General features: G+C 43.1%; 1 protein-coding gene across 4 annotated transcripts in view; it reads left to right on the top strand.

Annotated features, from left to right (window-relative positions):
* The first annotated feature begins 881 nt into the window (after positions 1 to 881).
* The window catches only part of LOC148041780 (uncharacterized), a 64143-nt gene continuing 49353 nt past the window's right edge, over positions 882 to 15671 (top strand). The window contains exon 1 of one of the 4 annotated variants that reach the window (XM_087682394.1): positions 882 to 1333. In XM_087682394.1, the coding sequence (XP_087538520.1) occupies positions 1133 to 1333 (201 nt within the window). In that variant the 5' untranslated portion in view covers positions 882 to 1132. The remainder of the gene's footprint in view (positions 1334 to 15671) is intronic. The other 3 variants (XM_087682385.1, XM_087682379.1, XM_087682373.1) reach the window with 3 other exon arrangements.

The following is a 15671-nucleotide window of genomic DNA, read 5'->3' as shown; positions in this document are numbered from 1 at the left end:
GCACTAGTAGCCACATTAATATCTTCTGAGTTCTCCATGTCCCATGTCTAATTGGGTCCAATTCACATGTGACAAAGGGACCAATCATGCAGTATGCTTAATATGTCATTATATTAGGATGGTACAAGCATGAAGGCCTTATCTAAAAATGGCACTCACATATTTTTTGTTGCCCACCTGGTCTTACATTTTGTAGCCATTTAGGACTAGTCAATCAGCTTAGAAAATGTAACTTGATTAGGTAGTAGGGTCCAACACAATTTATACCATTTTTTGTAAGGTGTTTCCTTAGATATAATAGTAAGTGCGGTTGATTTGTTTGATGTTTTCCTCCAAAAATCTTGATCCTACAAGTTGAACTCAATCACAATTGACAACCTTCATGTTGTAGATTTATGGTTGGCAAGAATAAATCACCATTGATCTCCCTCACCATGGTCTTTTTACCTAATCTTTCCACCAATTCAATATCAATGTAAACAAATATGACAGCATCAAATAAAATCTTCACCTCGCCATAGTCTTAATATCGAATCCTTATAAGTGAGTCCCATTCTAATGAGGCACTATGCTTCAGTGGCATTGTCCATCTAGTCCCTCGAGTCTACCTTGAATCCAATGCATCTTGCACACCATATTTCCATGTGTTACACGTGCCATCTGTGTACAATGTAAGATGATTGATGCTAGCATTTCATATGTGAGGTCAATCTTACAGTTGTAATTGAGATATGAATCATCATCATCAATCATCAATGTGCATAATCGAGCTTTGCAATCCTTGTCAAGTAAACTTACCTTTGAGGCACTATCAATCATCAATGTGCATAATCGAGCTTTGCAATCCTTGTCGAGTAAACTTACCTTTCAGGCACTATTAAGTAGTGACGTCGAGAAGACCAACACGATGGGCGGCCGGATGACAGAGGGACGGGGCCGACATGGCTGCTGGTTTTTGGAGGAAGCGAGGGAAAAGAGAAGAGAGCGGTTGGCACAAAACATGGCTTTCAGTCTCGTGTCAACTATGGCTTCACCCTAGCTTTACCTTACGATGATGAAGGGGCCAGCAGGCCGAGGATGTAGGCTTGAGCATCGCGGCCGCTAGCAGAACCGTGCCGTCTTGCGTACCACCATGAGGGGCCGTATCTCTCCCTGCGACCAGCCTAATACTTCTAATAAACGAAGTTGCATCAAGGACGACCAGGACGACAACCTCAGAGAGAGACTGAGGCAGGCCATCTTTGAGCAAGAGCAGGCATTTCTGCACCTTGTCGAAGAGCGGCGGTCTCAAGTACGCCGGTTCGAGGAGCAAGCTCGAGACATTCAGGGACAGGTACACTTCCTTACAGCTAAAGATAGGACTTGTGTAAGTTGCAATCCAAGCAATAATCCAGCGTTCGACCATTGGACTACATGCCTGTTGCATTCAACAGTGTCTAGCATAGTGCAACTATACCAGACACGGGCACTGCAATGGCATAGGTACTCTTCTTACAGCTAAAAGATTGGACTACATGCAGGTTGCACTCAACCATGTCTAGTATAACGCAGCTTTTTGACATTTGGCAATGAAATGGATTTAATGCGTTCAACCATGTCTGCCCATGTGCAGCGCTAAAAAATTGGACTGCATGCAGGTTGCACTCAACCATGTCTAGTATAGTGCAGCATTTTGACATTTGGCAATGGAATGAATTTAATACGTTCAACCATGTCTAGCTATGTGCAGCTTTTTGACATGGGCAATGCAATGGATCTCCATTATGTAATATACATGTGGCAAGGGATGAAAGAACAGAAGAGGAAACTTGAAGTATAGATGAAGATGATGATTGACCATTATTCAGGCCCTTTCTGGTGTGATGCATGCCACCGGTGGCATCAAACCATGTGTATCATCAAACTGGTCACAAAAAAAATCCTAACATACTAGTCTGTCCACTAGAAACATGCCACAAGAACTGGTTATCAGTTAGGAACAGGCCCTTTTCCTCTCTTCCCTTTCCCTTCTAACTCTTGGCTTCAGTTGCTAATACAGTGCCAGTGGGGACATGCTAGAAGGACACTTGAAGGAGGTCCTTAGCCTATTATCCCCTCCCTTCTGTCACCAGCATATACAGTGGGCAACTTGAACTGTTGAAAAATAGCTCTCAAAAATGGGCCATAAATGACAAAAAATTCTAGCAAACACTCCATGTTCTTGATACCAATGGTGTGGGGCCATTCTACTCCATTCAAGATGCCTTAAGTTGCCCTACAGACTATGTGTAGCTGCTAACAGATCATGTGATGTTGGATAACAATGTTGCCAATCTTGAATTAGGTGAGTGGCATAAGATAGACTGCCATCTTCCCCTTAAATTTCCCAAGCAATAAGTCCAGCATTAAATTTGATGATCTCACAGCATAGAGCAGTAAAGTGACCAATAATCTAGAGAATGGTGCACCATTGCCACCTCATCTATTTGTAACTCACAAACCTTGTTGCCATTTGACTTTCCCCACTATTCATTCATATGTTTGGAAGTATCCAGATTTCAATGACATAAGTAGGCCTTCGGGCTGCTGCTCACAAGTTGAAGTTCTTTCATGGATAGAATGGCCACAATTTTGTGGCCTTGCTTGCTATTTGTGGTTCCCTCTAAAGGCTTACTCCCACGAGGATTCTATAATGTGTAGGAGTCCCCTATCTAGACTTTGATATGTCTACAATTCTTTGCCTTTGATCACCTCCTTCCATCTTGGGTTTGACCATATTGCCTTTGATCACCTCCTACCATCTTGGATCTAACTATAGTGCTCATCATGGTTTCAGAATAGAAGCTGTCTTTGGGCTTTCGTGACACATTAGCATACCTAGGAGCTGTTTGTCAATTTTGGGTAAAATGGCTTTGACTTCCCATTGCAACTAGAATATCCTTTCTCTTTCATTTTGTTTTTTGGACTAGCCTTTGGGATATATGGAGGATAGTGATTAGGTATCCTTGGTCATATTGGTTGTGTATAGCGTTGATTTGTTGTTGCAAGTTGGTTGTCTGATTTTTACTAGGATTATGCTTTGAGAGGTTGTTGGTCCATGGCTAGACATTGTTTGTTCCACTTTTGTGTGCCTCCTTTGTGGTGTGTCTTCCTTCTGTTACTAGCCTTATGGCTTCTTAGATCATATCTTGGCAAAAAGGCTAGCCAAAAGGCCTTGTTAACCTACCTTAGATTTAGCCTAAAGTTAATTCCAAATTATTGACTTATTGGAGATATTTGCTTTAATTGTGGAAGAGGAAGATTCCTACTAGGGCAAGGTCTTTGTTTGGAGGGTTTTGATAAGTGGTTTCTGTGTAGGTGATTGGCTATGACTCCCATGGTAGATGTGTTTTTTGCACCTCATGTGATGAGATTCCCTACCCATCTTTTCATTTCTTGTGCCCAATGGCTAGTTGTTTATGCCATAATTCTTTTGAGTGTTGACTTCTGCGACACCTCTATCCATTCGCAGCCATTCTTGGAGGATTTCTTTCATTTTTTAAGCTCTTCTTTGTAGCCATAGATCTTCACGTTCAAAATACAACACTCTCTTGAGTTCATCTCTACCTTGGTCCACTTTGAGACATGGAGTTTCCAAGTTGTTGTATTCACTTTGTGTAGAATGTTTTCGAACATTTGTTCTTCTTTCACTTTGAGTTCTACTATTTATTATTGTGTTTTATTGTATGCTTTGTGCTTATCTTTTGAGCTCGAGTATTTCTTGATAAGGTCCCTATATTTGCATTCCATGTAGTTATGTGGATGTGACCAATGTATCAAATAGCCATAGCTTAGTGGGGGCAGTTGGAATTGTACCTTTGAGCATATTCTCTCCAACCCACCCAATGTTGTATACCTCCATGTCAATCTAGTCCCTATTGTCTCTCTCATAAGGAAAGTGCCTTGTGAATAAGACACCAAGATATGTATAAGAATCCACATACTACCTCCTCTCGCCCATAAGTAGAAACTCTACGTTGATCCCCTAACCGGTTGTGGTATTGATATTAAACACTAGAATCTTTGTCTTGCCAATGTTGATTGAAAGGCCATTGTCCTATGCATAGGAGTATGGTGCATCCAAATGTCTCTATAGTCCTTGCAGAGAATCAGCTATCAACATATATTTGCATATAGCAAGAGGGTTATCTAAGTACTTGTCAATTCGACTCCTCTATCCCCTTGAAGATATAGTTGGAGATCTCATATAGTTGCTCAAAATGGTATTTTGGTCCTTGAAATAGAGATGGGGAGATTGAAAGGTCTTGGGAACTTTGAAACATATTTCAAAATCGATTGCATATGTTGTTGTCTTTTTTTTTGGGGGGGGCGATAGATATTTTTTGAAAGAAACTTTGATTTTTTCTCGGGGGGAGACCTACATGTGTTTTTGGTTTTTGACTGATAGGCAAAGTGTTACAGTTTTAGCTTTCATTTCCAACCTTCAAATTTTAGTTTTATTACATGCATTTGCATGGTAGTTTCTCTTTAATTAAGCCATCTATAGTGAGAGGATGCATGGAGTGACACAAAGATTTGTATAAGTACTAACTTTGAAGTCTTGCGAGCAACATTACTAAATAGTGAGTGTAATGTGTATGTTTGGAAATTGGCGATGCAAATATCTACTTGTGTCAGGGCTAAAGTTGTAGCTTATACAATATACTGCAACTACATATGTTCACATTAATATTTACAAGGCTCAACTTGTAGCTTATACAATATACTACAACTACATATGCACACATTGATATTATTTGTTTATTTATTTATTTTTGGGTTCCTATTTTGCGATTTCAAATTGAGGTTAAAACACTATTTTGCGACTTTGAAACACATTTCCATTTCCCATACTCGAAACTCTTAGTGACTAGGCATCTCATCAATACATAATTCAAAAAGTGTTAGTGAGAGAGAACATCACACTTCACTCCAATGGAGGATTGAACAAGGGTCAAAAGACTCTTAGATGTGCTGACTCGATCGAGCACCTCATAGAATGCCATAAACAGAGCAGCGTAGAAGGGCTGATTGATTGTGGGTAGACCTGATCAGGAGGATTCTTTGCGACAAATGTTTGAGTTTTTAGTTTGTAAAGTTGCACTGAACAAGTTGTGCGTGGAGAAGGAGCGAAGTTGCTGTTTTTTGGAGGTCTTTGCTGTTCGTGGAGGAGGAAAGGTTGTGTTTTTCAGCCTTCTAGCACCATGTGCGGAGTTAGAGGGGGCTGCCCTTGTTTTTGTGTAGGTCATTCTATTTACAATGTCGATCGAAATTGACGTGGAGTTTCAGGCTATTATGGACTGTAAGGTCCCTTGTTGCTGTCTCTTTCTTTAGATCAAAGCTTGATGGGGGAAAATTCTTGCATATGGCGCATAATGATGCTTGCCATCTTGGAGTCTTATGATTTGGCGGAGCTCCTGACCGAGGCTATAGACCATTCTACAACTCGTGATGCCTCCAAGCTTTCTTCAGATGAGAAAGCCAAGTTGATGAAGGTATGGGCGCATTGGGATAAATTGAATGCCCACATCCATTCTTTCCTCTCTCTCCTGTACTCCAGTTGTCATTACTCACATTGAGCACTTTATTGTGGCTTGGGACATATGGTTGGAGCTTGATCAAATGTAAAATCGGATAACCGTGATCAAGCTGATGTCTCTGGAGGTTTAGATGAGGGCTTTGAGTCCGAAAGATTCTTCCTCTATATGGGAGCATGTTAAAAAGCTTTGACAATTGCAGATGTAGGTCCAAAACAATGGAAGGTGGTTACCTCGAAGGACATGGCAATAACTCTTCTTTCTTAGTTACCACCCCGATTTGGTGCATTTTACTCTGCCTTGATTACTTCAAGGTAGCCAGAGACTCTTCATTGGGAAGAGTTGGTTTCTATGGTTTTGGACCAAGAGGAACAATTGAAAGGACAGAATGCTTCCAAATCAAAGGCATTGATGGCTCAGTTCTCTCGGAAGAAGGGGAAGGACAAAAAGGAGGAGGACAAATCAAAGAAGGACAAAGAGAAGCATTCCACTTGTCACATCTGTGTGGCAAGACAGGTCACTAGAAGAAGGATTGCCTCGACAAGGAGAAGAGGAACAAGGAGAAGTCTTCAAAGGATTCAGGAGCGGTGGTTGCTACCTCATCAGGTGCCTTCATCCACTTGGAGGTGATTGAGGCATATGGCCCTACACCGTCTTGAGTGGATTGTTGACAGTGGTGCCTCTCAGCACATAACTCCTTTTGCAGCAGGTATTGCACATTTGCGGCCTTCACATGAATAGATTCTCATTGACAATAGCTCTTTTGTTTCTATCTAGGGGAGGGGTAATATATAGCTTATTCCAAATGGGCAGGGTGGTGCCTATACTTCAAAGGTGCTTTATGTGCCAGGCTTGGGTTACCATTTGCTTTTAGTACACAAGATTTGTGCCCTAGGCCTCTTGGTCGAGTTTAATGAGGATTCCTTTTGGATTCTTGGTTGTGGGTCAAGATAGGTTCTTCCTTCCGGTTATGAGGAGAATGGAGTCTACAAGCTAAGGTCTCCTTTGACCTCGACCTCTTTTCTTATTACCTCTCTGACACAATCCAAGCATTGGCACGCTTGATTTGGCCACCTAAATTATGATTACCTTTGGAAGGTTCCTTGAGGACAACTTGCTTGAGGTATGCCGAACATTGTGGTGAGCTATCAACCGTGTGTATCTTGCATTTATGGGAAACAACATCGTGATGCCATTCCTAGCAAGGCTTTGAGGTGGTCTTTAGCACCCTTGGAGCTTGTTTCTATAGATTTGTGTGGACCTATGAGGACGGAGTCCCTTAAGGGGAGCTTGTATTTCATGCTGATTGTGGACGATTTTAGTAGGATGACATGGGCTTATTTTTTGTAGCTAAAGTTAGAGGCTTTCTCCCACTTCAAGGATTGGTTAATCTTTGAGGAGAACCAATCAGGTGTCAGAGTGCAGCGATGCAGAAGCGTAGGACAAAGACTGAGAGAGAGTGAACACAGAGAGAAGAGAGAGAGAGAGAAAAGGAGAGTGTAAACGTAGAAAATCTGTGGTGTAGTATGCTGTATAAGAGTGCAGAAATACACAAGAGGGCAAAGGAAATATTTGCGTATGTCTCCGACTTAATGACCTCAATCTCCGTCAGCCCAAGCACAGTCTGTCTCAGCCAACAGATCTCAAGATCAGAATCTGAAAATAATGAATGCTGAAGTGTGCCACAAAAGCGACTATCAAGAGCTCTTGGTGACTTTTGAGATGGAGACTTGTCGGCCCATTACTACTCCTATGGATCCGAATTGGAAGGCCACTTCACACTCAAATTCTCCCATGATGGATGCTTCACGCTACTGTCAGATGATTGGATCCTTGATATGGCTTCTCAACACTCGTGTTGATCTTTGTTTTGCTGTGCATCTTTTGGCAGGGTTCATGACGGAACCCAAACAGGTGCATTGCAGGCTGCCCTGAGGATTCTTCGGTATTTGAGGAGAACCTCTGACTTAGGGATTTCTTATCCCGCAGATACAGATGCTTCAGATCTGGTTCTTGCACGTTGGAGTGACTCGGACTGGGCGTCACACCCAAAGATCCTGAAATAAGAGACATCAGGCTTAGTCTCAAAGTAAGCGTCAAAAGGTGTCATCTTGTCAATGGCTGAAGTGGGAGATTGATTAAGGATGTGAATTGCGTTAGCCATTGCCTCGGCCCACAGAAATTGAGGTGTTTGTCAGTGCTCCATCATGGTGCGTGCCATCTCGATTACTCTGCGGTTCTTCCGCTCCAAAATGCCATTCTCTTGGGGAGTGTTGGTGTTAGCAAACTCCTGGTGAATGCCCTTATCTGCACAAAAACGAACAAACTATTAGACATAAATTCACCTCCCTTGTCTGAACGCAAGGTCTTCAGTTGCCGGTCAGAATGGTTCTCCTCAAAGAGAAGCCAATCCTTGAAATGAGAGAAAGCCTCCGACTTCAAAGTCAATAAATAGGCCCAAGTCATCCTGTTGTAGTCATCTACGATCAACATGAAGTACAAGCTCCCCTTCAAGGACTCGGTCCTCATCGGGCCACAAAGATCTGTAGATACAAGCTTCATGGGTGAAGTAGATCTTCTAGAAGCTTTGTTGGGAATCGCATCTTGATGCAGTTTCCCACGAATGCAGGAGACACATGGTTGATGGCTCACCACTATGTTCGGCAAGCCTCGGACAAACGACCTTCGTGACGCCTTCCAAAGATACTCGTAGTTCAGGTGGCCAAACCGAGCATGCCATAGCTCGGACTGTGTTTGAGAAGTAAGAATAAGAGAAGGAAGAGCTGAAGAAGACTTCAATTTGTAGACTCCATTCTCCTCATACCCTGCAAAGAGATCCTTCCTCGATCCATGATCAAGGACTCGAATAGTATCACTGTCAAACTCCACCAAGAGGGCAAGAGCTCAAATCTTATGAATCGAAAGTAAATGATATCCCAATCCTGGCACATGCAACACCTCAGAGGTGTGGGTACCACCACGTCCACCTGGAATAAGCTGCATCTCACCCTGCGCAACAATAGACATAGAAGAGCTGTTGAAGTCGATGAGGCACAAAGATAGAGGTAGACAGACCTTACGCTCTGAGAGAGAGACAGAGAGAGTGCGAGTAAGCAGAGTAGAGAGTGAACACGTTTCTTGGTACAAGGACGAGTGTACCACTTTAGGTTTTAGATAGATATATGTATGAAAGTACAATGTGCTAAGGGTGTGTTCACACCCGTGCACATGAGCGACGCTTCCGTACACTACGTGGAGGAGTCCAGTGACGAAGAGACCTACATATACCCTTACGTCTCGCATCACGACGAGGGCAATGTGGTCCTCATGGATTATCGATCCGTGCTGGTGATGGCGTTAAGACGAGGACGGGTTAGAGGCCTAGGAGGGCAGCCACAGGATTCGGTCACTTGTTGGACTTGCGGACATCTCAGTCATGTCTCATCGCGTTGCCCTGAAAGAGAGCAGCAAAACAGGGACAAAGCTGACCAAAGGTGTGCAGAATGCGGAATCACCTATCTTTTCATAGACTGCCCAAAGCGGAAGTTATCCTCCGGTTTAGCTGTGCGAGTAAGAAAAGTAGAGAGTGAATACATTTTTCGGTACAAGGACGAGTGTACCACTTTAGGTTTTAGATAGATATATGTATGAAAGTACAATGTGCTAAGGGTGTGTTCACACCCGTGCACATATAAAAGGCACGATGGCCCTTTATTTCCAACAACCTTCCACCTAAAGGCAATGTGCTTTAAGAGGAGAAAAGAATCAGCTAAGTCTAAGTATGTACAAAGTTGAAATAAATATATCTATCCAACTTCCATCATCCGTCAGCAATGAGCAAACTGCTTTGCTGGAAGACCCTTCGTGAGAAGGTCTACAGGATTATCATCTGTATGCACTTTGACAAGCTCAATGCTCTTGCTGTCAAGTACATCTCTAATGAAGTGATATTTCACCTGTATGTGCTTTGTCTTTGCATGATAGACATGATTCCGTGCTAGCATGATAGCACTCTGACTATCACAATGGAGAACATGTAACTCTGTGATGCCAAGCTCTCCCACCAGATGTGAAAGCCATAAAGCCTCCTTGCATGCCTCAGTGGCAGCTACATACTCTGCCTCTGTAGTAGACAATGCAACACACTTTTGTAGCCTGGAGATCCAAGAGACCGCTCCTCCTGTGAAAGTAAACACATACCCAGAAGTGGACTTCTTGCAGTCCGCATGACCAGCATAGTCTGCATCCGTAAAGCCAACAACAGATGCCTTCTGCTTTCCAAAGCAGATGCACAATTCCTTTGTTTGAGGTATCTCATAATACCTTTCATTGCATCCTAATGCTTCTTGCCAGGGGTTGCCATGTATCTGCTAACCACTCCCACTGCAAAAGCAATATCAGGACATGTAGCAACCATAGCATACATCAAACTGCCAACAACTGAAGCATATGGTGTCTTGGCCATTTCAACCTTCTCATCATTAGATGTAGGGCTGTCCTCTGCACTGAGTTTCACATATGGAGGCAATGGAACCCCAATTGTTTTCCCCCCTTCCATATTGAAATGCTGCAAAACTTTGGAGATATACTCTTGCTGAGATAGATAGAGTAAACCTTTAGATCTATCTCTAAGTATTCACATGCCAAGAATGTGATTTGCATCACCGAGATCCTTCATGTCAAAGCTGCCATGAAGACTTTGCTTCAATGAATCCAAGGCATGAGTATCCCTGCCAGCAATCAGTATGTCATCAACATACAAAACCAATATAATCAGGCTGTTATCTACTGCCTTCTTGGTGTACAGGCAGTGATCCACTTGACTTCTATGAAAGCCTTGGGACTGCATGAATGTATCAAACTTATGATACCATTCTCTTGGTGCTCGTTTCAGGCCATACAAACTCCTTTTGAGTTTACAGACCATTTGTTCTTTCCCTTGTTCAACAAACCCTTCAGGTTGCTGCATATATATGTTTTCATGCAGATCACCATGTAAAAACGTAGTCTTTACATCCATCTGTATGAGCTCCATATCCTCAACTGCAACCAAGCCCAAAATGGTTCTTAATGTAGTCATCTTGACTATAGGAGAGAAAATCTCATCAAAATCAATTCCATGCTCTTGCTTGTATACCTTTGCAACCAATCTTGCTTTGTATTTGGTGAGGAACCAGAAGTGACCTTCATTTTGTAAACCCATTTGCATGGAAGGGTTTTTTGCCCTTTAGGCAACTGCACCAAGTCCCAAGTGCCATTTTTGTCAAGAGATTCCATTTTTGACAGCATGGCTTTATACCATTTCTTGCTGTTCTGTCTGTCCATTGCTTCCTTGAAGCAAGACGGTTCACCACAGTATGTCAACATGACATATTCAGCCACATTAATTGCACCAGGAACAAATCTGTTAGGTTGTCTAGTAGCCCTAGACGATCTTCTAACCCAATGGTCATTGTTTGCTGGCTGTTCTTGCAAATTTCCATTTTCAGCATGCTGTCCTGGCATTTCAGCTTGCAAATCAGCATTAACAGCTTGCTGTCTTGGCTGTTCTTGAACATGTAATGGCTCATTTTCATGGGCAATAGCTGGCTGATCATTTCCAGCATCATTTCCTGCATTTACAGGTTCATTTACAGCAGGTATTTGCTGCTGTACAACGGGCACATTTGGCTGTCCAAAAGGTATTTCTTCCCGGAATATAATCCTACGGACCTCCTCAGCCTTTTCGGGCTGTTTGTGCATGCAATCTTCCTGGAAGATAACGTCATTGCTGCGTACTATTTTCCTTTTCTTGGGATCCCACAATTTATACCCCATTTCACCCTCGTCACCATATCCTAGGAAAATGCATTTACAGGGCTTTGGCTCAAGTTTGCTGCGTTTTTCTTTACGAATGTGCACAAAAGCCTTGCAGCCAAACACTTTCAGATGAGCATATGAAGGTGGTTTGCCCGACCACGCTTCTTGGGGAACTCCCCCACGCACCCCCCCCCCCCCCCCCTGAAAGACCTGTTTGGTGACCGATTAATCAAGTGAACGGCTGTTATAACAGCCTCTACCCAAAAAACATGGGGTAATGCAGCATGAGACAGCATCGTACGGACCTTATCCTGTATGGTCTGATTCATACGCTCGGCAACTCCATTTTGGGGTGGATTATGAGGGGCAGTGAGCTCCCTCTTTATCCCTTTGCTGTCACAAAATGCTTGAAAGGCTTTGGACACATATTCCCCACCATTGTCAGAGCGAAGACACTTAAGTGTCTTATCTGTCTGATTTTTAGCCAATGCCAAGAATTTTTTAAACTTATCAAGCACTTCATCCTTGCTACAAATAGGGTAAATACTTTCCGTGTAGCATCATCGACAAAGGTGACAAAATATTTCTTTCTCCCTAAAGATAATCCTGGCATTTGACATACATCTGAATGTACTAACTCTAAAGGAGAAGATTTCAAAGAAAGAGACTTTTTGTGAGAAGTCTGTGCATGTTTGCCATAAATACAATGATCACAGTGCTCAAAATCAGCATAACAAAGACAAGGCAAGTAACCCAAACAAGAAAGCACTTTCATTCCTGTTGGACTCACGTGTCCCAACTGGCTATGCCACAAAGAAACACTTGGCTGCTCGGTCACGGCAACAACATGGTCACGCACACTAGATACATGAAGTGGCTACAATATATCACTCTTTCAACCTTTGGCAATAACCCTAGATCCCATATAGATATTCCATTTTCCATCACCAAAGGTGATATGAAAACCATTATCATCTAGTTGCCCTGTGCTGATCAAGCTCTTCTTGAGCTGAGGTACATGCCGTACATGCTGAAGTGTAAAGACAGAGCCATGCTGAAACTATAACTGGACACTGCCAATACCTGCAATCTCACATGCATAGTTGTCCCCAAGATGGACAACACCATGTCGACCCCCTGTATATGCGGAAAACCACTCACGGTGAGGGGTGACATGAAAGGAAGCATGCGAATCAAGAATCCAGGTATGCATGTTATCATCTGTATTTGCAAGTAGAGCATGTGCACCAAAATGTGAAGAGACAAAGAGTACATCACTGTCACTGTCACTGTCATGAGTGACTACATTCACCTCTTCAATTTTTTACACTGCTTTTCTTAGGCTGTCTGTCCTTCTTCTCTTCCTTGCAATCATTTGTCTTCTTGCCTTTTCCTTTCTCTTTCTTCCATTTGTAGCAGTCATGTTTAAAGTGACCCTTCTTGCCACAATGATGGCATTTAACATCTTTGCCACGTGATTTACTGCGTCCCTTGCCATCATATTTGCCCTTTTGCTGTGATTTGCCCCTAGTATGCAAAGCACTGTAAGACTTGCATTGTTCTGCCGATTCATTTCTTCCATAAGTAGAGCACTCTCTACATCAGCATACAAAAGGATCACATTAGAATTGCTCATGGCAGTCCTGAATGTATCCCAACTCTCTAGTAGAGTGCAAAGCAAGAAAGTAGCCTTAAAGTCCTCATCAATCATGAACTTCAAGGCAACCAGCTGGCTGAAAATGGATTTAAACTCACTCAAGTGAGTAGACATTGCTGTACCTTCTTTTATACACAAATCCATAAGCTTTTTCAGCCAATACACTTTACTTGCAGCGCTCTTCTGTGCATACAGTTCTTCCAGTTTAGTCCATGTAGCATATGTAGAATCCAAACCTTCAATGTTGAAGAGCAAGGCATCAGAAATCGATAGCTCTATGGTTGAGCATGCAAGCTCATTCAACTCATCCCAGTCATCCTGATCCGTGTCCACAAGGCTTTGCCCCTTTAGTTTTGATCGGCTTGGCCTGCTTCCTTTGTAACAGGATATCGTAGCACTGTTTTTGCCACACTGCAAAATTATGTGCACCTTCAAGCTTCGTTATATGCATCAAATTACTGCTGTCATTGCTGCCAGCCATGGTTTTCAGCTCAAAAGTGACAAAAAAACCAGTAAATGCAGGCCCAAATTGTCACCCAAGTGACCAAGGTATAGACAAGTATCAATCAGCAATAAATGACCATGCAGAAGTACAGATTTCAGATCTGTAATTCAGTTCAGAAGCACCAAACCAAGTGCTACAGCATTATCCAACTGATTATAGCTGTTCCAAAGGGCATGTGCATCACATTACATGAGAAATCCCGAAATTTCAGCTGCAATTTCTGTTGTACGTGTATCCACGGGCCTACAATTTGACACGAACGGTCAAAAGCCCCAAAATTTTGTGCTCAAAAGCCTCAAACACACATCTGCATTTCCTTTGTCATGCATAGGACTGTCCAATTTTGCCAAAATAAAGCAATTTCAGCAAACCCCCGAATTTCACCAAGTGTTGATGTCCAAATTGCGCGGAATTCAACTTGCATGTACATAAAATGACCAAATGCTGCACAAATTTTGCCCAAATTGCAAAAGCCCCAAATTGCACGTGGTCCAATGTGCCTCAATGTCGAGAAATTGGGTTAATTTCAGCCCAATTCGTACATGTACATGAAAAGCCCCAAATTTCGGGGACAAAATGTCACAAATTCCTGCAATTTTTGAGACAAATTTACTTGTCATGCATCAAAATTTTCAAATCTGGAAACCCCCCCAAATTTATGGGCTAAATGTTGAGAAATTTCACTCAAATGAGCAAAAATTCAACAATTTTGGCGAAATCCCCAATTCAAATGCGCACAATGTCTGCAATTCCGACGCAGATGCCTCAATTTTCCACGAACAGTGCTCAGTTTGGCAAAGCCCCAGCTTTCTGGTTCAAAATTACACAAAGTTGATGTTTTGTGCTTGCACGCGCGAACCCCAATTAGGGGAAGGATTTTTTTTTTTTTTTTTTTGGTTTTTTTTTTGGGGGTTTTTTTGGGTGGTTTTTTTTGGGTGGGAAAAAAAAAACGGCTTGAATGACGAGTCCCTTGATCCGTCAGGCCTCCCTGTTGCGCGCTCGTCCGCTAGCTCCGTCACGCGTTGCACGCCCCGTCAAGTCTCCTTGCCCACTTGCCCGCTGGCGTCGAGCGTTGAGTGCTGCCTACTATCGCCCATCAGTTACAGCCGTTTTGGTCCACGCTGTTGCAGCCCGTCACGCTACTGCCCGTGCAGTCGACTATTGCCCGCCTGTCCTGCCTGACTTCCTTGCAGATGTTGCTTACCGCTTGACTACTTGCTGGCGCCGTTGGTCTTCTGCTCGACCTACTCGCTTCACTTGTCAAGTGGACTTCTGTCAGTCCTGCGACTTGATACTCCTTGGAAACGCGAACCTTGTAACCACCGCTCTGATACCAGTTTGTTGAAGTCGATGAGGCACAGAGATAGAGGTAGACAAACCTTACGCTCTGAGAGAGAGATAGAGTGCGAGTAAGCAGAGTAGAGAGTGAACACGTTTTTCGGTATAAGGACGAGTGTACCACTTTAGGTTTTAGATAGATATATGTATGAAAGTACAATGTGCTAAGGGTGTGTTCACACCCGTGCACATATAAAAGGCACGATGGCCCTTTATTCCCAACAAGAGCTATCTCCAATGAGAATTTGCCCACGCAAAGGTCGCAAATGGGCAATACCAACGGAAGGAGTCATGTGCCGTGAGGCACCACTGTCCACAATCCACTCACGAGCCAGGAGAGCTGTCATCGCAACATCATAAGTCTTCGATGTAGAGTCCTCAACGACTGCTAAGTGTAGAAAAGCAGTTGATGAGGGTGCAGCCGCCGCTCCAGAGTCCTTCGTGTTCTTCTTGGTATCCTTCTTGTCTTTGGCGGGGCTATCCTTCTTCTAGTGATCTGTCTTTCCACAAATATGGCAAGTCGATTCCTTCTCCTTCTTCTTTTGGTCCTTCCCCTTCTTCTGAGAGGCTTAGCCAACCAATGCCTCTGATGTGGAAGCATTCTGTCCCTTCAATTGTTCCTCCTGGTCCAAGACTATAGGAACCAACTCTTCCCACCGAAGAGTCCACTCCCGCCTTGAAGCAATAAGAGCGGAATAAAAAGTACCGAATCGTGGCGGCAATTGGGATAGTAAAGTGATCGCCATGTCTTCCGAGGAAATAAGCTTCCTCGCATTTTGAACCTGCATCTGAAGTTTCCAAAGCTTGTTGATGTGTT

Source organism: Lygodium microphyllum, chromosome 1, assembly GCF_053477565.2.
Source record: "Lygodium microphyllum isolate KBCC chromosome 1, Lygodium_microphyllum_v1.1.10, whole genome shotgun sequence".
Lineage (NCBI taxonomy): Eukaryota > Viridiplantae > Streptophyta > Polypodiopsida > Schizaeales > Lygodiaceae > Lygodium > Lygodium microphyllum.
This window is presented reverse-complemented; position numbering and strand designations above follow the sequence as displayed.